Raw genomic sequence first — 21,489 nt, 5'->3', positions numbered from 1 at the left:
AGCACAAACGTAGCACTAACCAACGAGACCAGTTTTGTGTCATTTGGGGTTGTAGGGGGGCTGTGTGACCTTTGGTGACCTTTAATAAATCATTAATAACGCAAAAACGATAAAAGATAGAAAGGAACTTTAAACAGCACAAAACAGCACAAACATAGCACTAAAGAAACACACTTGAGTTTTTATTTGTGCTGATTGTAAGGTGGGCAAAGTGAGTGGGGTTTGAAAAAAATAAATAAACTGTTATAACTTTAAAACCATAACAGCACAAATAATTTTTTTGCAGCACAAAACAGCACAAACGTAGCACTAACCAACGAGACCAGTTTTGTGTCATTTGGGCGTTGTAGGGGGGCTGTGTGACCTTTAATAAATCATTAATAACGCAAAAACGATAAAAGATAGAACGGAAATAATAGCAGCACAAAACAGCACAAACGTAGCACTAACCAACGAGACCAGTTTTGTGTCATTTTGAGGTTGTAGGGGGGCTGTGTGACCTTTGGTGACCTTTAATAAATCATTAATAACGCAAAAACCATAAAAGATAGAACGGAAATAATAGCAGCACAAAACAGCACAAACGTAGCACTAACCAACGAGACCAGTTTCGTGTCATTTGGGCGTTGTAGGGGGGCTGTGTGACCTTAGGTGACCTTTAATAAATCATTAATAACGCAAAAAAGATAAAAGATAGAACGGAAATAATAGCAGCACAAAACAGCACAAACGTAGCACTAACCAACGAGACCAGTTTTGTGTCATTTGGGGTTGTAGGGGGGCTGTGTGATGTCATAGTCTGGAAAAAACAATTGCTAATATCTTCAAAATAAAAGCAGCACAAACGTAAATTTTTGCGGCACAAAACAGCACAAACGTAGCACTAAAGAAACACACTTGAGTTTTTATTTGTGCTGATTGTAGGGGGGCCAGCTTCGCTGAGCTTATGAACTTTATTTTTTTCACTTGTGACACATTTTTTAAAGGGTTCTTTATTTCATTTATCCTTGATAGTATTCACATTTTTTGAAGCTATATTTGATTTATTTATTTATTGATGTATAGTATTCACATACATTTTTGAAGCTATTTATTTATCTCTGTATTTAAGAGGGTTATACACATATTTTATTTATGTGCTGCTTAGTATTTTTGACACTGGATTTGTTTTAGTAGTCATTATATTTATTCACATTATTCACTATATTTAAAGCGGCAGCTATTGTAACTAGTTTTCTTCCAGCCAGCGCAACAGTGGGAAATCAAGAGGGCGGGTTTACCTTGATTACCTCTATTTACAGATTGAAATTTCTGCTGAACTTGAAGAATTTCATTCTATCTATGTGCAGACTGGTTGTACAGAATTCTATCTATCAACTAACTTCTGTACAACCAGAGTGTCTTTTTTTGTCAATCACTGCTGGCTGCTTTAGCTGCCGGCAGTGTTCACTGTATTCTGATGGCTGTAAAACGTTTACCTCAGAGCACACATCGACACACTGCTCTTATGGAAGCTTGGTAAATCAAATGCCAGGCTTCCCTAGCATTACACCTGTGTGTCTGTGACCAAGTCTGGGCACAAGCCAGCACAGACTCCTGAAAACACAGGAGGGTGATCAGTAAGAGGAGAGCTGGAATACCCCTACAACTCTTGAACCTGCTCCACAGCAGCACCAGGCCCACAATGCCCTCAATCTGGCCATGGGGGTCGGTGCACCGGCGTGTGCTTGCATGTGCTTTTCTCACTACCCGCAATTGACACAGGAGGAGCCTGCAGCCTGGGGAATCTGGTGGTCATTCCCAGGGAGACAGCAGGACCTGCATGTCTAGCCTGCTGCGCTAACTATGACTCTGCTTGTTTGGCTTGCCCAGTGGTGTGGTGCTCACTCACCAGAGAAGGTCCAGACTCTACAGGTAGCGCTTAGTGTGGTGGCAGTGACAGCACAGCCGTTAGTCTTCATCTTCCTGCTAACTCTTTGGTCTGTGCACTGGGTGTGTGGAATCATGCAGAGCACAGAGAGTGACTGCTTCACACTGTGGGCAATGTGGAGCGGTGTCTATTTCTCTCTCTGTGCGGGCAATGTGGTGCAGATGGATGATGAGCTGATTCGGTGTTTAATAGGCCACTTGACTGGACTTGCCCCCCCAGGCCTAAGGCTGTCAGCCCTCCCCTGGTGGGAGTGGTGGATTGCTGTTGTCCTGTGAAGGAGAACTAAGGCCCCATGTACACTGGGCACATTTAGCAGCTAAACGCCAGAGCCCCATTCACTGGGGCTAAACACCCAGTGTGCATGGGGCCTTAGATAGGGCTGATAACACTATTTAGGATTTCATTACAGCAGTGATACTGGCTTGTAAGCTCACAGTAGAAAGTTAGGATCTCACTGGATTTCTGGTAGGATCATCAGACTATGTTATGTGCCTGCAGCTGAAAGTTGGCGGCTCATTGAATTTCTGAAAAGATCACTGGGCATTTTTCTGTACTTGCAGCATTTGTTAATGGTTAAAACATGTACGTGTTGTATAGTTGTACTGAATATACTATAATATCACATACTAACAATATCAACAGTTTATCTGAAATAGAAGCAGGTTTAATTATTTTCCTGGTCTGCTAATTTTTACAAAAATGTATCCCAAAACAAAGATTTTGTATAAGGCACACCCCTTGATGAATTCAAGAACCTACAAATGTATAAGATTATAAGCTAGTTACAAATACAGATTTGCTTTGCAGCTATTAAGCACAGCTTGTGGCATCATTCACGAACATTCTCTATTCCAGTGATGGCGAACCTTGGCACACCAGATGTTTTGGAACTACATTTCCCATGATGCTCAAATACACTGTAGAGTGCATTAGCATCATTGGAAATGTAGTTCCAAAACATCTGGGGTGCCAAGGTTCACCACCACTGCTCTATTCAGTCAAAAATACCCCTGAAAATATGTTATAATAATGAATGAACTGCAAACAAACCTGAAGGCACTCGAGGCCCACTGTTGAAGGCATTGCCATCATAGGTAAGGTTGCCAGGACCTGACACTGAAAATACTCGATATCCAATACCCGTTATTAAGGGTTGAGAGTTCCATATCCAGGCTACAGTGTCACCTACAGATATATCCAGCCTTGATGGAGACCAAGCATAGCCAGCACCGTATTCTGAAATAAAAATGTTCATGTTACTAGATGCAAGAGAATAGTGACCACTACACCCAAATAAGTAGCAACAATGGGCCAGATTCACAGTGGACTTACAACGGCGTATCTCCATGTACGCCGTATGCCAGTACCCCCTGCAGCATCCTGTGGGTCCAACACAAGGGCAGGAGGAAGGTACCATGGCATGCAGCAGGGAACAAATGATATGGCACTCTTATGCCGCGTACATACGATCGGTTTGTCTGATGAAAATGGTCTGATGGACCATTTTCATCAGACTAAACCGATCGTGTGTGGGCCCCATCGGTTATTTATCCATCGGTTAAAAAATTAGGAACTTGTTTAAATAAATATCTGATGGATAAAATACCTATAGAAAAAAAAACTATCATCTGTAGGCACATCTATCGGTTAAAAATCCACGCATGCTCAGAATACAGTCGGCGCATGCTTGGAAGCATTGAACTTAATTTTTTCCGCACGTCGTTGTGTTTTACGTCACCGCGTTCTGACACGATAATTTTTTTAACTGATGGTGTGTAGGCACAACTGATCATCAGTCAGCTTCATCGGATAACTGATGGAAAAATCCATCAGACCATTTTCATCGGATGGACCGATCGTGTGTACAGGGCATTAGAAGTGTGTTAAATGTTGAAGACTTTTGATCCGGGTTCTCCAAGAGTGCAAATATCTATGGTACAGGCAGTCAGACAGGTACTGTAATTATTAAATTATAATACATTTATAAACAATATAGGATCTGGGATTAAAAGTCCCATTTCAGTCTTTGCAGATGACACCAAGTTATGCAGTGGAATAACGTCCTTACAGGATGTCTCCAACTTACAAGCCGACCTCAATGCCGATCTGATAGCAGCACAAATGAATGAATGAATGAATGAATGAAAACTTATATAGCGCGGCACATGCAAACTAAATCGCCTCTGGGCGCTTGTTGTTCCTGTCTCTTTTGATATCAAAAGAGATGCGTCTTGAGCTTTCTCCTGAATTCTGGTGGTTTTCCTCCAACCGAATGCTGGTTGGTAAAGCGTTCCATAGTCTGGGACCCTGGAACGCGAATCTTCTTTCTCCTTTGGACTTGTAATTGGCTTTCGGTATCTGGAGCAGATTTTGGTTGGTGGATCGCAGATCGCGATTGGAGTTGTGAGCTTTTATTTTTTCGCATAGATAATGGGGAGCATTCCCATGGATACATCTATGCGTTAGACAGAGTGCTTTAAAAACAATTCTGTCCTTTACTGGCAACCAATGAAGGGATCTCAGTGAAGGTGAGATTGATTCCCAGGGTTTTTTCCCAGTCACTAGTCTGGCGGCCGTATTTTGAACGAATTGCAGACGAGCGATTTGGGGGCAACTATGTAGCAGATGAGTTTTAATGTTGATCAATGTAAAGTTATGCACATGGGGGCTAAGAACATGTATGCACCATACATACTAGGGGGAGTACAACTGGGGGGGATCGGTAGTGGAGAAGGATCTGGGGGTTTTGATAGATCATAAGCTTAATTATACCATGCAATGCCAAGTTGCAGTTTCCAAAGCTAGCGAAATCCTTTCTTGTATTAGGAGCGGTATATCATTGTGCCCCTGTTCAAATCATCAGTTGTACTCAGAGTCTCAGGTAATCGTGCTAGGGAAAGGTCTGAGGGGAAACAGGGAAATTGACCTGAGGTGTGCCGGGGTCACGTGGTCGGTATGCCTAAAAGGGGGCATACCCAAGTAGAAGTAAAAGAAGAAATAGTAAGAAAAAAAGGGGATGGGTGGGTGGGACACAAGAAATCGTCGCCCAGAAGGAGGAAGGAGGGTGGGTTTAAATACCTCCCGACTCCTCCTACAAATACAGGCTGACCTGCGGTCAGCCTTACACTTGTACTCAGAGTCTCAGGTAATCGTGCTAGGGAAAGGTCTGAGGGGAAACGGGGAAATTGACCTGAGGTGTGCCGGGGTCACGTGGTCGGTATGCCTAAAAGGGGCCAAAAATAAACAGTAGGATGAGCTAGCAAAGAGTTTGAAATGAAAGTAACCGTATGTTACCACAAGCCCCCAACGCAAGAAAGCCTGTGACAGACAAGTGGAACTGGGATATGTCCGGAAAAGACAGCTGACTACCGCCAATCTAACTTCTCAACAACGAAAAGAAACAGACCCCTCGATGAAAGCAGAAGGACTGCACCTGTACTAAAAGCACGGCCCGGAGTGAATATGAAGTGCTACCCTAGCTAGGCAGCAAGGAATTGCTGCGTGCCATGCCCTGTGCTAGAAGGGCAGGGAGTGCTAGGGAAAGGAGGGTGGCCTATCTCTGAGTACATCCACGAAAGTCTGGTGCCCAGCCTGTACTGGGCACCAGCTTGAAAAACCTGTTGAGCTGAAAAGTGGCCAAAAGAACCAAACCGCAAGTAGATACAGAAAGTTTGTGAGAAAAGAACCCAGGATACTGGGATAGAAATGCCTGGAAGATATCCCAGGCCGAGTCAAGAGCTACTAGGCTAAATTGAAAAGGACTTGAGATCAAGTTTCGTCTGTAACCAAGAAGACGGCTGTAATGGGAGGTTCAAGGAGGGCTTGCCACCATGTACGAAACCCGTAACCGGAGGACGGATGGCGGCAAAATCTTCGCTTCTCTGCCCGTGACATGAATTCTGCAAACAAGAACAACATCGTTAAAAACAAAACATGACCAACGAGCCATAACTTACCTTAGGAAAAGGAAATCCCTACCTTTCCTAACCCCCTACCTACGTGGGTGTCCGTGATTGACACACTCAGTGACGTAGAGCAGGAACGAATACGTGGCACAAGACTGAAAATGTGTCAGTCTCAAGAACCTAGCGAGGCTGAGCAACCTGAGGTAAACCAGGCCAATTAAAAACGTAACACTCAAGCCTATGAACCTGAAGACGTGTCAGGCAAGTGATGTAAGTAGTGAGATAACATGACGTACGAAAACGTAATGAAAGCCCTGAGAAGCGGATGAGGGGACTTGCCACCGCACAAGCCAATTAGAAACGAAACATCTCAATCCGACAGTACCCTTGACCGGTACTCAGCAGTGGAGAGTGGCCATGAACAAACGTGAGGATATGAATGTGGCATGTGCCCCGACTATGAAAAAGTAGGTAAGTGTAGCACTAGTGCAGCTGGACTGACAATCCCAAGAAATGCGAAGGCCGAGCGACCTGAGGCAGCAGGCAAATTAAAAACGTACACTCAGGCCTTTAGAACCTGAAGACGTGTCAGGACGTTGTGTGAGAAATGAAATGTCAAGATGCATGAAACGTGAGAGAAACGGATGAGGAGACCTGCCACCGTACAAGCCAATTAAAAACGATCATCTCAATCCGTAAGCACCCATAGACGTGATGGGTGACCCCCCCCCCCCAGCGGTGGAACGCCATGAATCTAAAAGAACATGCTAAAACTACCAACTGAAACTAACACAACTGGAACCTGCATGAGAAATGTAAGGTAGCATGAGAAACAAACACATTCGAGAACATGAAATAGCATGAGAAACAGGACACATCAATAGCATGAGAAACGAAAACATGAGAATATAAATTGCATGAAAACATAAAATTGCAAAAGAAACTTAAAATTGCATGGGAAACGTGAACACATGATTGCATGAAAAACGAAATACACTGAGAACATGAACTCGTATGAAAAAGCGTAACTCGTATGAAAAAGCGTAACAATATAATTGCATCACAACTGAAACCTGCCAGAGACGTAAATATTCGAGCAACGTAACGTAAAAATAAAAAGTAAAATTGCATGAGAACATCACTCGCACGAGAAATGTAAAACCCATGAGGACGGGACTAGCATGAGAAACGTAATCACATGACATGACGGGCATGAAAAACGTAATTGCATGAGAAACGTGGCCGCATGAGAAACGTGGCCGCATGAGAAACGTGGCCGCATGAGAAACGTGGTCGCATGAGAAACGTGGTCGCATGAAATACCATGAGACACAAAACGCATGAGAAACGTAGTCGCATGAAAAACGTAGTCGCATGAGAAAATACCATGAGACACAATCGCATAAAACACAAAATCGCATAACATGATACCATGAGAACGTAGTCGCATGGGAAACGTGGTCGCATGGGAAACGTGGTCGCATGAGGAAATACCATGAGACACAAATCGCATAAGACACAAAATCGCATAAGACACCAAATCGCATGAGAAACATGATACCATGATAACGCAGTCGCATGAGAAACGTAGTCGCATGGGAACGTGATAGCATGGGAAACGTAGTCGCATGGGAACGCGATCGCATGGGAAACTTAGTTGCATGAGCAAATACCATGAGACACAAAAACGCATAAGACACAAAATCGCATGAGAAACATGATACCATGAGAACGTAGTCGCATGAGAACGCGATCGCATGGGAAACGTAGTCGCATGAGCAAATACCATGAGACACAAAAACGCATAAGACACAAAATCGCATGAGAAACATGATACCATGAGAACGTGATAGCATGGGAAACGTAGTCGCATGGGAAACGTAGTCGCATGAGAACGCGATCGCATGGGAAACGTAGTCGCATGAGCAAAAACCATGAGACACAAAAACGCATAAGACACAAAATCGCATGAGAAACGTGATCGCATGAGAAACGTAGTCACATGAGAAAATACCATGAGACACAAATCGCATGAGACACATGATACCATGAGAACGTAGTCGCATGAGAACGTGATCGCATGAGAAACGTAGTCGCATGAGAACGTGATCGCATGAGAAACGTAGTCGCATGAGAAAAAACCATGAGACACAAATCGCATGAGACACAAAATCGCATGAGAAACATGATACCATGAGAACGTAGTCGCATGAGAAACGTAGTCGCATGAGAACATGACCGCATGAGAAACATAGTCGCATGAGAACGTGATCACATGAGAAACGTAGTCGCATGAGAACGTGATCGCATGAGAAAATACCATGAGACACAAAATCGCATGAGAAACATGATACCACGAGAACGTAGTCGCATGAGAAACGTAGTCGCATGAGAACATGACCGCATGAGAAACATAGTCGCATGAGAACATGACCGCATGAGAAACGTAGTCGCATGAGAACATGACCGCATGAGAAACGTAGTCGCATGAGGACGTGATCGCATGAAAAAAAAAAAAACCATGAGACACAAAATCGCATAAACACCAAATCGCATGAGAAACATGAAACCATGAGAACGTAGTCACATGAGAAACGTAGTCGCATGAGAACATGACCGCATGAGAAACATAGTCGCATGAGAACGTGATCACATGAGAAACGTAGTCGCATGAGAACGTGATCGCATGAGAAAATACCATGAGACACAAAATCGCATGAGAAACATGATACCACGAGAACGTAGTCGCATGAGAAACGTAGTCGCATGAGAACATGACCGCATGAGAAACATAGTCACATGAGAACATGACCGCATGAGAAACGTAGTCGCATGAGGACGTGATCGCATGAAAAAATACCATGAGACACAAAATCGCATAAACACCAAATCGCATGAGAAACATGAAACCATGAGAACGTAGTCACATGAGACCCTAACACCCTGAGAACGTAACCGCAAATGGGAAAAGTAGATACACGAGAACATGAAAAATATGAAGGTACCAGAACCCTAAGACAGGGGGAGATGCATGACACATGGACAGTAGTGAATACAGAGCTGGACGTGAAGTATGGAGTAGGTGTACATGAATGGAGCTGAACATGTATTGCCAGGAGTATGCATGTGATAGAGTGCTGCATATGGCCAGAGCTGGCAGCCACAGATCCTACCCCTCCCCCTGACACCATGTGGAGTGAACCTTGCTCTGCCCGCCCCCTAAATTACTCCTATGAACGAGAGGACCTCGCACTGCCACTCCCCCCGACTGGGGAACCCCCACAACCACTTGCCAAGCCCCCCAGCTACCAATCAGACACCCGCTCCCCCTGCAACCTCCACCGCAGGGAGAGGAGCGGACCCCCGAACAGTAAGGAGGGAGGACACGACTCCCGTTCAGCTGCAGCCATCAGCCGCCGGAGCGTGCGACTCCTGTCGGCACTCTGACGTCACACGCGGAAGTAGCGTGTGTCGACTCAGAGGGGAGTCCTCCCGCCGTGGATAACCCATACCGACCAGCTGGAGGTGGCCGCCCGCCTGTGGTGGCCCCCCCGACTGACTCCTGAACCTGCAGATAACACGGTAGACACAGGGACTCCTCAAGGCGCCTCACAACATGCCGAGCCGAAAACCGGAAGTGACGTCAGACGGGCACACAAGAAATCGTCGCCCAGAAGGAGGAAGGAGGGTGGGTTTAAATACCTCCCGACTCCTCCTACAAATACAGGCTGACCTGCGGTCAGCCTTACACTAGTCCTTTATCTGGAATATGCAGTTCAGTTTTGGGGACCAGTTTACAAAAATGATATCAGGAACTGGAGAAAGTGCAGAGAAGGGCAACCAAAGTGATAAGAGGCATGGAGGAGCTCAGCTATGAGGAAAAATTAGAGGAACTGAATGTATTATTTCTGGAGAAACATGAATTAAGGGGGAATGGTCAACATATTTAAATACATAAGTGGTCCATATAGTGAACTTGGTGTTGAGTTATTCACTTTAAAGTCATCACAAAGGACAAGAGAACAATCTTTACGTCTAGAGGAAAAGAGTTTTAATCTCCAAATGAAAAATTGTTTCTTCAAAGTAAGAGCTGTGGAAATGTGTAATAGACTTCCTCCAGAGGTTGTTCTGCCCAGCTCAGTAGATTGCTTTAAAAAAGGACTGGATTATTTCCAAAATGTACATAATATAACTGGGTACTAACATTTATAGGTAAAGTTGATTCAGGGAATATCCGATTGCCTCTTGGGGGATCAGGAAGGATTTTTTTCCCCGATGGAGCAAATTGAATCGGGCTTTGCTTTTCTTTTTTTTTTTTGCCTTCCTCTGGATCAACTTTTGGTATAGGATTGTGTATATGGGATTGTATAAATTTTTTTTTTACGTTTGTTGGTTGAACCAGATGGACTAGTGTCTTACAGTATTTTCAACCAGATTAACTATGTAACTATGAAAATAATTTCTTCGTAGAGAGCTTTTTTGTTAAATTTTCTACAGTAGTGATAGAATCATTTGCTTATGGGATTCCTATTTCTCCAAAAGTCACATATAATGTGTAGTCAAGTAAAAAACATAGCACAATGAGCTTAATGCAAGGTAGGCTAAGTTGCTAATATAAAAAAAGTTATTAAGTTATTAGGTTTTATAGTTTTTTCTTGGAATAGAATGGCAATAGAACAGGCAAGCTCATTGGAACCACCAGTCTCTTTGCATCTTATTTGGCATTAAATAATGTTCTCTGCAGACCTCTGATTATGCGCTGTATATACCAAGGGTATGTTTCCATTTTTAGCAGTGGCACTCTATAGTTTTAATTTTCATCACAGAAATTACTTATTCAATTACTAACTAATTATTTGCTACAAATACTGATTCAGTTATGATTGAAAACTAACAAAGGTAAAGCCTGCCCAAAAGGAGCTCTCTGTGCCAGAAGCGGTGTGATTCCTAAATATGGGCCAAGGTAGAGGAGTCATTAAGCCTTATTTAAAGAGAAAAAAAAGCATATGCATAAAATGATGCTAAACTAAAGCAGAAAATAGTAACTTGATTTTAGGTGAGGTCATGCTGTGTAAAGGAATATCATTTTCATGTAAGTCTCATATTTAAGAAGATAACTCTATTCCACTTACGTGTATTGCTTCCTTCATTGGTGACAGTGAAGACTTTTCCAGCTCTCTGAATAACACAGGTCAACTCAGTGGCTGAACTAACAGAGACATTGCATGGGAGGGAACCTGAGTGCAAGAAATAACATGAAAATAAATTCTAAATCTAAAATTTTTTAAAATTAACAGAAATTCTATATATAAAAAATAAAATCTTACATCAAGGTTTCAAAAAACAACTAATAGTTTCCCTAAAAAAGTTAACTTACTACGTATTTATAAAGGTAATGTTTTTTTTAGGAGAATATGTCACTTTGAGCTGTGGATCTCTGCAGCTCCTCCAGAGTTACCATAGGCCTCTTGGCTACTTTTCTGATTAATACTCTCCTTGCCGGGGCTTTCAGTTTAGGTGGATGACCATGTCTTGTTGGGTTTGCAGTTGTGCCATACTCTTTCCATTTTTGGATGATGGATTGAACAGTGCTCTGTGAGATGTTCAAAGCTTGGGAGATTTTTTATACCCTAACCATGCTTTAAACTTCTCCACAAGTTTATTCCTGAACTGTCTGGTGTGTTTCTTGGCCATCACAATGCCGTCTGTTCACTAAGATTCTCTAACAAACCTCTGCTACACTTTTCAGATATTTTATTTGTGAACAGTTTGGAAAACCATTGATGATTTTCCTTCCACTTTATAATTATGTGCCACTTTGTGTTGGTCTATCACATAAAATCCCAATAAAATACATTTAAGTTTTTGGTTGTAACATGACAAAATGTGGAAAATGTCAGGGGTATGAATACTTTTCAAGGCACTGTATTTGGCTTCAGCACCAAACAATATGTCTGGTGGAACTTCAATACAGCTCATCATCCAAACAACACAATTCCTACAATAAAGTACGGAGGTGGTAATATCCCGCTATGGGTGTGTTTCTCTGCAGCAGGGACTGGAGTACTTGGCAGGATAGAAGGAAAAATGGATAGGGAAAAATACCATCAAATTATTGAGGAAAATTTGCACCCCTGCACCCTGCAGAAAGTTGTCAATGGGAAGAAGGTTTACCTTCCAACATGACAATGACCCAAACACACACAGCAAAAAGTGGTTGAAGGCAAAAAATGTGAATGCCCTTGAATAGCCTAGTCAGAACCCAGACTAAAACCACATTGAAAATCTGTAGAATGACAGCAGTCCACAAATGGCCACCATAAAATTTGACTGAACTTGAGCAGTTCTGCAAAGAAGAGTGGACAAATATTGTAAGGTCTAGATATGCAAAGTTAGTAGAGACATTTTCCAACAGAGGCTGGAATTAAAGCAGAAGGTGGTTCAACAAAATGCTAACACAAGGGGGCGATCCTTTTTCCATATAGGGGGGTGATCCTTTTTCCATATTTAAATTGTAAAGCACTGCGTAAACTGTTGGTACTGTATAAATCCTGTATAATAATAATAATAACTCAGTGATTCTGCTTTTGATTTTTTTCTTCTGACGCGTTGGTGTTATATCTTTCACTTGGATGTTATACGTTGCACTGAGTAATAATAGCTATACGTTGCACTGAGTAATAATAGCTAGACAAAACAAAAACTGTGTCTGTCTTCATATCAGGATGTAAAGCAAGAAACTGTTAATTTATTATCCCCCCCCCCAACCGAGTGGCCCCATAGCAAGCCAATTGCCATGGGGGCCCTTGTGAGTGCTCGCTCCCGATCCCCACTCTGTGTGTCAATAAGACACACAGGCCACAGCTCACTCCCTCCGTCTGCTGCCTCTATACTGGCTGTGGTTGAAAGCAGCAGGAGCCAATGGCTCCATTTGCTGTTTCTGAGCCAAAGATAAGCGAGAGAACCAAGAAAGCCTCTGCTCTGGTGCACATCAAGATCAGGCTCAGGCAAGCAAAAGAGGCAGGGGGGAGCCTTTAGCTCTGCAGAACGTGCATTAATGTACTACTTCTTAAGCCTTTAGAACCACTTTAAGTCCCAGTGCCTCTCGGATGCTTTTTTTTGTGTCAGAACTCATACTCTGTCTGTTGTTGCCCCTAGTAATACCAGGTGTTTCTGGGGTTTAAGGACCTCTTGTGAGCATAAACCTCATACAGTATAAGCCCCAACACGGAATAATACAATGCATAAATTACACAAGGATTGAACCCATGGCTCCCACAGACATATGGAGTGGCAGGGGATTGTGGTAAAGGTATCGGTGGGTGTCTTGTCAAGAGAACCTGTCAATTTTCCATGAATCGGCAAAATGACAGATTCTCTTAAATTTGACAAACGTGGACAATTCAACAACAACAAAAGTATTTGGAACTCTTTGATGGGGAGACTTCCAGAAAACTATGTAAATCCACACATCTAGATGGACATCATTAACTTTCATTCACAAGTCTCTCACTTTATTTTAGGACTATGACTGTGTAATATCTGCATGAGAATAAGTAGTGGTATTCACATCAATGCAATGTACAAATAAAGAAAATAAATGCACTGCCATTGCTGACATCCTTGGGGAAGTTCTAGTTGCATTGCTACAGAGTTTCTCATTTTGTAGTTTTCATATACAGCAAACACCACCCTTCCAGCGATAGACCGGGATTGCCTTCTCTACAGCAGAAAAACATGTAAGCTTTTAAAGGGGCCGTTGTAAAGGTATTTTTTTTCCCCCAAATAGCTTTCTTTTACCTTAGTGCAGTCCTCCTTCACTTACCTCATCCTTCCATTTTGCTTTTAAATGTCCTTATTTCTTCTGAGAAATCCTCACTTCCTGTTCTTTTGTCTGTAACTCCACAAAGTAATGCAAGGCTTTCTCCTTGGTGTGGAGTGTCGTGCTTGCCCACTCCCTTGGACAACAGGAGAGTCAGGACGCCCACTAACACACAGCTCCTTTCTCTATCTGCAATGTAGAGAGCGTCCTGACTCTCCTGTTGTCCAAGGGAGGGGATGAGCACGACACTCCACACCAGGGAGAAAGCCTTGCATTACGGTGTTGAGTTACAGACAGAAGAACAGGAAGTGAGGATTTCTCAGAAGAAATAAGGACATTTAAAAGCAAAATGGAAGGATGAGGTAAGTGAAGGAGGACTGCACTAAGGTAAAGGAAGCTATTCAGGAAAAAAATGTTTTACCTTTACAACCCCTTTAAGGCCATGTAATAAATCTTTGTTATAACTTACCTATTTGTACAAGAATATCTTGGGGGTTAGAACTGAATCCAGATCCTCTCAATGTGACATGAGAACCTCCGTACATGGATCCATACTCTGGAGAGATGTTGTTCACATTTAGAATGTACTTTATTGATACTTCAATGCTGAAATCAGACCAAAAGCCATTTAGCTTTTTTTACATTTACATTTCATTTTTACATTACATTACTCAGTATGATGCCTCCTCACTGCCTTTATTAATCTTGTTGAACCAAAGCATTTGCTTTGTGTCCCCATTTGCTTTAACGAGTCATGTTTCGAGGCAGTACTGCCCACTGAACATGTTGGAAGCAAATCTTTTAGCGGTGCAAAGCAACACACTACATTGGAATTTAAGGGGGGTGCTAAAAACATGGCTTAACCATGTATTTTTTAACACCCCACAACTGCAGGTCTAAATGAGCCATTAATCTTGAAAGTGTTCAGGGAAAACACAAGATTCCAAAGAGAGGCTGAGATTTCAGAGCATCCCCAATAGTCTTCCAACCCCCTTCCTTCATAGCAGAACAGAAATAGGACAATGTTGCCCAATTACAGAGAGCACCAAGCACTATGTATAATGTTATTTTTGCCACAGTACCTGGGAACTGCATATCCCCAATTGGCCACATGGACCAGGACTGGGTAGGTCCCAGGAGGAAGAGCAGGGAGGACACAAGTAATGCTTGTCGGCGTCCACTCTATCTGTTCACAAGATGATTTTCCGATGAACACAGCGTTGTCTGCTGATCCATTGCTAAAGTCCGATCCTAAAATAGTCAGCATTTTGTTACCTGTAAAAAAACAGACAATTGTAATTGTATATACACTTATTAAAGCTTCCATCAACACAAGTCATTTGTTCTGATTGGAATACGCATCCAGCCGATCCCAGCACCTGGCACATCTGACCCAATACAGGATATCCAGCCGCATAACCTTCGGCTAACAGAGCGAGGTCCTATATTGATATACACGCAGTCCCAGTGCCGGGCAGGCACTTATGCAAGTAAGAGGCCAATCAGCTGGTTTTAAATGTCTTTTTATTAAAATGGTAATATGCTATAGATCCCATTTGTTTTCTTTTGGTTTGAACACACCGCGAATTACAAGTGGAGTTCTGTTCCAGTAATTGCCGCAAAGTGTGCAGGCACTTACCCTGCTCAGCGTATACGACCTACTTTTTCAGTAAAGTGGTCAACTTTATGTGGTAAGCGCAATAATTATCCAGAGCACTTCGGGTGGAGTTGTTTAGATGGTGAAGGCTATTCACATCACTTGGAAATTATACTGCATGACAAACCCATAGAAGGATTTCTCCATATGAACTGTTTCCCTATGAACTTTTCTCCATACAAGCTATCTATATACATGCGATTGTATCACGATTTAATGTTGGACTTTTTTCATTTATATATGCACATATATCAATTAATTATTGTTGGACTTTTTTTCATTTATATATGCACATATATCAATTAATTATTGTTGGACTTTTTTTCATTTATATATGCATATATATCAATTAATTATTGTTGGACTTTTTTTCATTTATATATGCACATATATCAATCAATTATAAAAAAAAATCTCCACTATTTACTTGTGATGGGAATCACCCTATTGTATGTCACAGATCTTTTGAAGCATTGAACCTTTTACTCTTTAGCAACCAGATTCACTAATCCAGGTGCATCTTATATTTATTTATAATAACATCATTGTGTGCGTACCATTGGCCCAAGCGCCCTCATTCACATTCAAATCACAAATACAGAATATATACTTGACAAATAAAATATACAGTAAAAAATGTATGTTCTCACCCAGAACACTGCTGATATTTGGGCTGATTCCAGTTATAGTTGGAGCCGAGATTGAAGTGAATCTAAATGCATTCTGTAAGGTTCTATTAAAGCCACTGGTGAAAACAACAACATTGGCAAGTCCAGCAGATCCCTGCAAATAAAGTTGTGGAAATTAGTTGTGTGTAGGCCAGTTTTACCTATGACAAAAACCTTATATATATATATATATGAGTTGTGCTCATAAGTTTACATACCCTGGCAGAATTTATGATTTCTTGGCCATTTTTCAGAAAATATGAATGATAACACTAAAACTTTTCTTTCACTCATGGTTAGTGTTTGGCAGAAGCCATTTATTATCAATCAACTGTGTTTACTCTTTTTAAATCATAATGGCAACAGACACTACCCAGATGACCCTGATCAAAAGTTTACATACCCCAGTTCCTAATACCGTGTATTGCCCCCTTTAACATCAATGACAGCTTGAAGTCTTTTGTGGTATTTGTGGATGAGGCTCTTCATCTTCTCAGATGGTAAAGTTGCACATTTCTCTAGGCAAAAAGCCTCGAGTTCCTGTAAATTCTTGGGCTGTCTTGCATGAACTGCATGTCTGAGGTCTCCCCAGAGTGGCTCCATGATATTGAGGTCAGGAGACTGAGATGGTCACTCCAGAACCTTCACTTTATTCTGCTGTAGCCAATGACAGGTCACCTTGGCCTTATGTTCTGTCATGTTGGAATGTCCAAGTACGTCCCATGCACAGTTTCCTGGCTGATGAATGCAAATGTTCCCCCAGTATTTTTTGATAACATACGGCATTCATCTTGCCATTAATTTTGACCAAATTTCCTGTGCCTTTGTATTTCACACATTCCCAAAACATCAGTGATCCACCTCCGTGTTTCACAGTAGGAATGGTGTACCTTTCATCATAGGCCTTGTTGACTCCTCTCCAAATGTAGCGTTTATGGTTGTGACCGAAAAGCTCAATTTTGGTCTCATCACTCCAAATGACTTTGTGCCAGAAGGTTTAAGGCTTGTCTCTGTGCTGTTTGGCTTATTATAAGCGGGATACTTTGTGGCATTTGCGTAGTAATGGCTTTCTTCTGGCGACTTAACCATGCAGCCCATCTTTCTTCAAGTGCCTCCTTATTGTGCATCTTGAAACAGCCACACCACATGTTTTCAGAGAGTCCTGTATTTCACCTGAAGTTTGTGGGTTTTTCTTTGCATCCCAAACAATTTTCCTGGCAGTTGTGGCTGAAATTTAAGTTGGTCTACCTGATCGTGGTTTGGTTTCAACAGAACACATCATTTTCTACTTCTTGATTAGAGTTTAAACACTGCTGATTGGCATTCTAAATTCCTTGGATATATTTTTATCTCCCTTTCCTGTTTTATACAGTTCAACTACCTTTTTCCGCAGATCCTTTGAAAATTCTTTTGCTTTCCCCATGACTCAGAATCCAGAAACACTGGATGAAAGATGCAAGGGTCTGTCAGGAGTCCCGAAACTCATTGACCTTTTATACACACACAAACTAATTACAAGCAAATTTCACAGGTGAGGATGGTTACCTTTAATAGCCATTCAAACCCCTTTGTGTCAACTTGTGTGCATGTTATCAGGCCAAAATCATCAGGGTATGTAAACTTTTGATCAGGGTCATTCGGGTAGTTTCTGTTGCCATTATGATTTAAAAAGAGTAACCACAGTTGATTGATAATAAATGGCTCCATCCAAACACTAACCAAGAAATATTTTTGTGTTATCATTCATATTCTCTAAAAAATGGCAAAGAAATCACAAATTCTGCCAGGGTGGGTAAACTTATGAGCATAACTGTAGATGTTAAAGAACAAGAAATACTGTTATTCAAAGCACACAGGGGTGTGTTTTAAAAAAAAAATGCATAGCAATTCACCCAAAGTACATTTGTTTTGTGGAAAAAAGGAATGTTCGGCTATTTCCTGTGCTGGTCAAATGTTTTTCATTGATATAAAATGGAAAATATAGTATATGGTCTCTAGATGGGGCATCATTTCTTATGCTACTTAGCCCCACAGTTTTGACTCAATAGGCCCTAATCAAGGAAAGAAGGCCAAGTCCAGTTATGTTAAGGAATACATCTAGGGCCAGATCCACAGAAGAATTACGCCGGCGCATCTATTGATACGCCGCGTAATTTCAAATTTCCCGCGTTGTATCTTTGTTTTGTATCTACAAAACAAGATACTACTGCATCTGGGATCGATCCGACAGGCGTACGTCTTAGTACGCCGTCGGATCATAGGTGCATTTTTCCGCCGGCCGCTAGGTGGCGTTTCCGTCGATTTCCACGTCGAGTATGCAAATTAGCTAGATACGGCGATCCACGAATGTACGTCCGGCCGGTGCATTTTTTTACGTCATTTGCGTTCGGCTTTTTCCGGCGTATAGTTACCCCTGCTATATGGAGGCGTACTCAATGTTATGTATGGCCGTCGTTCCCGCCTCTAATTTTGCGTAAGTTGTTCGCGAATAGGGATTTGCGTAGAATGACGTCACCGTCGTAAGCATTGGCTTGTTTTGGTTTAATTTCGAGCATGCGCACTGGGATACCCCCACGGACGGCGCATGCGCCGTTAAAAAAAAACGTTGTTTACGTTGGGTCACGGCGTATTTACATAAAACACGCCCCATCACATCGATTTGAATTGCGCGCCCTTACGTCGCCAAAGATACACTACGCCGCCATAACTTACGGCGCACATTCTTTGAGGATTCGAAAAAAAAAATAAGTTACGGCGGCGTAGTGTATCTTAGATACGCTTCGCCAGGTGGAAATATGCGCCGATGTATGTGAATCTGCCCCCTAATTTATAACAGGTATTTACAGTGTATAGTGCCGACACTTTACACAGCACTTTACATATATTGTGCATTCACATCAGCCCCTGCCCTCGCAGAGATAACAATCTAAGAGATCCTGACCTCACATACACACACTAGGATCAATGGGCCAAATCCTCAGCCAGCGGGCGTAACGTAATTTTTCCTATTTAAGTTACACCGCCGCAAAATTTCTACCTAAGTGCCCGATCCACAAAGCACTTACCTAGAAATTTTGAGCGGTGTAACTTAAATCCGGCCGGCGCAAGGCGTTCCTCTTCTCCAGGGGGCGATTCCCATTTAAATGAGGCGCACTCCCGCGCCGGCCGTACTGCGCATGCTCGTGACGTCATTTTCCCGACGTGCATAGCGCGAAATTACGTTACGTCGGGCTTTGTGGATTGTGACGGGACAATAAAGTTGCGTCGGGTAAAAAAAAAGATACGGCGCCAAAAAAAAAAGTTAAAATTAAAAAAAATTGCGTCGCTAGCAAGAAAGGTCAGTTTACACTTTGTAAAAGCAGCCCTAATTTTGCGTTTGCAAAATAAAACTTACGGAGAAAAAACTAAGCGTAAAAGCTTTGTGGATCTCCGTAAGTCCTAATTTGCATACCCGAGGCGGCATTTCTACGCGAAATGCCCCCAGCGGCGGATGCGGTACTGCATCCTAAGATCCGACAGTGTAATTCAATTACACATGTCGGATCTTCGTCCTAACTATGGGAAACTGATTCTGTGGATCAGTTCCATAGATAGAAACAGGGATACGACGGAGTAACAGCAGTTACTCCGTCGTATCTCTTTTGAGGATTAGGCCCAATTATCTTATTTGCATGTCTGGCGTGTGAAAGGAAACTCACACAAGCATTAATATGCAAACTGCATACATGTCATTTTATGGTTGGGATTTAAACTGATGATGCCAGCACTGCGAGGATGAAGTGCGAAGCACTGACAGTATCTCACAATATTTTATTATATCTTTTCATGTGACAACACTGAATAAATGACACTTTGCTGCAATGTAAAGTAGTGAGTGTACAGCTTGTATAACAGTGTACATTTTCTGTCCCCTCAAAATAACTCAACACACCACGCCATTAATGTCTAAACCGCTGGCAACAAAAGTGAGTAAAATAGTTGCTGCGCCAATGCCTTGCTAATTTCCCTGTAATGTGTGTCTAATATATGTATTTCCTATAATTATGAGCGCCATCTAATGGCCATATTGTGGTATTTTCCTGTTTATTTTATTTCAGGAAAATACTGCATTATGGTCACTAGATTGATGATCATAGGCATTACACATATTAGACACATAATGGGAATTGTTTGTGACAGCTGTGCAAAACTCAGCATTCGCACTGCAAATTTTTTTTATATACCCCAAATTTTCACTAGCCAGGGCAACCACTGACATTTCCAGTGTTGTTATATCTGTGTAATATGTAAAAAAAGAGAGGGTGATTCTGTTAAGTTGCTAAGGTCAGTGCAAAGTTATTTCTTTAGACAGGGAACCTACAGTATACTAAGAGAATAGGAAGATTGGCTGAAATCTTTTTCACAATAATGAGCTGCCCTTTATTGGCTAACTTGAATAATTAAAGCTGTAGTTTAGGTATAGATTTTTTAATTGCATTGGTCCAGCTTATTCTGACTAAATCAATATATTTTTTTTTGAGGGTTTAAAGGGGTTGTAAGGGTTCATGTTTTTTCACCTATGCATTAAGGTGAAAAAACATTCGGCTATTGCAGGCCCCCAGTCTACTTACCTGAGCCCTCGAAAATCCCGCGTCGAGAACGCGCTTGATGTCGGCCCGGTCTTCTCGGCTGTTCTCTGCTCTTCATTGGATAGATTGATGGCAGCGCAGCCATTGGCTGACGTGAGGGCCTGGGGGCGGGGCAAAGTCCTATACTCGGTGGCTTATGGACGCCGGATACAGGACTCGGGGGGGTGCCTGAAAGCTAACCCCCTTGGGAGAGCGCTTCCCAGAGGGGGTTAGCTGATGCGGGGAGGAGCCGAGACAGCCAGCGCTTTGTGGGCGCTTTTAAACCTTTATTCTGCCGCTAGCAGGAGTTAAAAGCACCCCACTAGCGCCCGAAAAATGCCTGTAAAGCTCTGCTAGTTTTAGTGGTGCTTTACCATTTTTTTTTTAGGCACTGGCAGTGTAAAAGGGCTCTCAAGTTAATCCCCACACACACTAGTCAGATGCTAGCCAAGCTCATTTGCTGTGTATCATAAAGCAATGATTACAGACTGGTAACAGCCTAGGTAATGGCTAATCGCTAACATTTGCGTAAAACAAGTCTACCTCTTTGTCCCCAGCTCCATCTGTTAACCACCTGTCATATGAAGCTTCAGTAAAAAAGGATTTTTGGAAGTGCAGCTTTCCGGAATCATTGCTTTAAGAGCGCTTCTCATCCTCTACTTACCGCTGAAGTCCTGCACTGAATCATAGTCAGGTTGCTGAAGTCAATAGCGCAGACATTGCTACCAATTTGTACTGCAGAGTCATCGCCAAATCCCCTGCCATGAATTGTGACCAGTGTGCCCCCTGGTGGTAGAAGGCAGAGTAAACATCACCCTGAATGCATACAGTTACTGATGATTTCCATTTTATTTTATAAAGTGTTGTTTTATAATACAGACATGGCAAGGGCTAGACATT

The 21,489-nt window shown here is 42.3% G+C and overlaps 1 protein-coding gene across 1 annotated transcript in view; it reads right to left on the bottom strand.

Moving 5' to 3' along the window:
* Positions 1–21,489, bottom strand: part of LOC120941315 (fibrocystin-L-like) — a 319,487-nt gene that overhangs the window by 155,825 nt on the left and 142,173 nt on the right. Inside the window, exons 31-36 of the mRNA XM_040354640.1 lie at positions 21,254–21,375; positions 15,965–16,097; positions 14,740–14,932; positions 14,127–14,263; positions 10,968–11,072; positions 2,981–3,166 (exon numbers count right to left, since the gene is read on the bottom strand). Of these exons, the coding sequence (XP_040210574.1) occupies positions 2,981–3,166; positions 10,968–11,072; positions 14,127–14,263; positions 14,740–14,932; positions 15,965–16,097; positions 21,254–21,375 (876 nt within the window). The remainder of the gene's footprint in view (positions 1–2,980; positions 3,167–10,967; positions 11,073–14,126; positions 14,264–14,739; positions 14,933–15,964; positions 16,098–21,253; positions 21,376–21,489) is intronic.

Source organism: Rana temporaria, chromosome 5 (assembly GCF_905171775.1).
Source record: "Rana temporaria chromosome 5, aRanTem1.1, whole genome shotgun sequence".
NCBI classification, from domain to species: Eukaryota; Metazoa; Chordata; class Amphibia; order Anura; family Ranidae; genus Rana; species Rana temporaria.
This window is presented reverse-complemented; position numbering and strand designations above follow the sequence as displayed.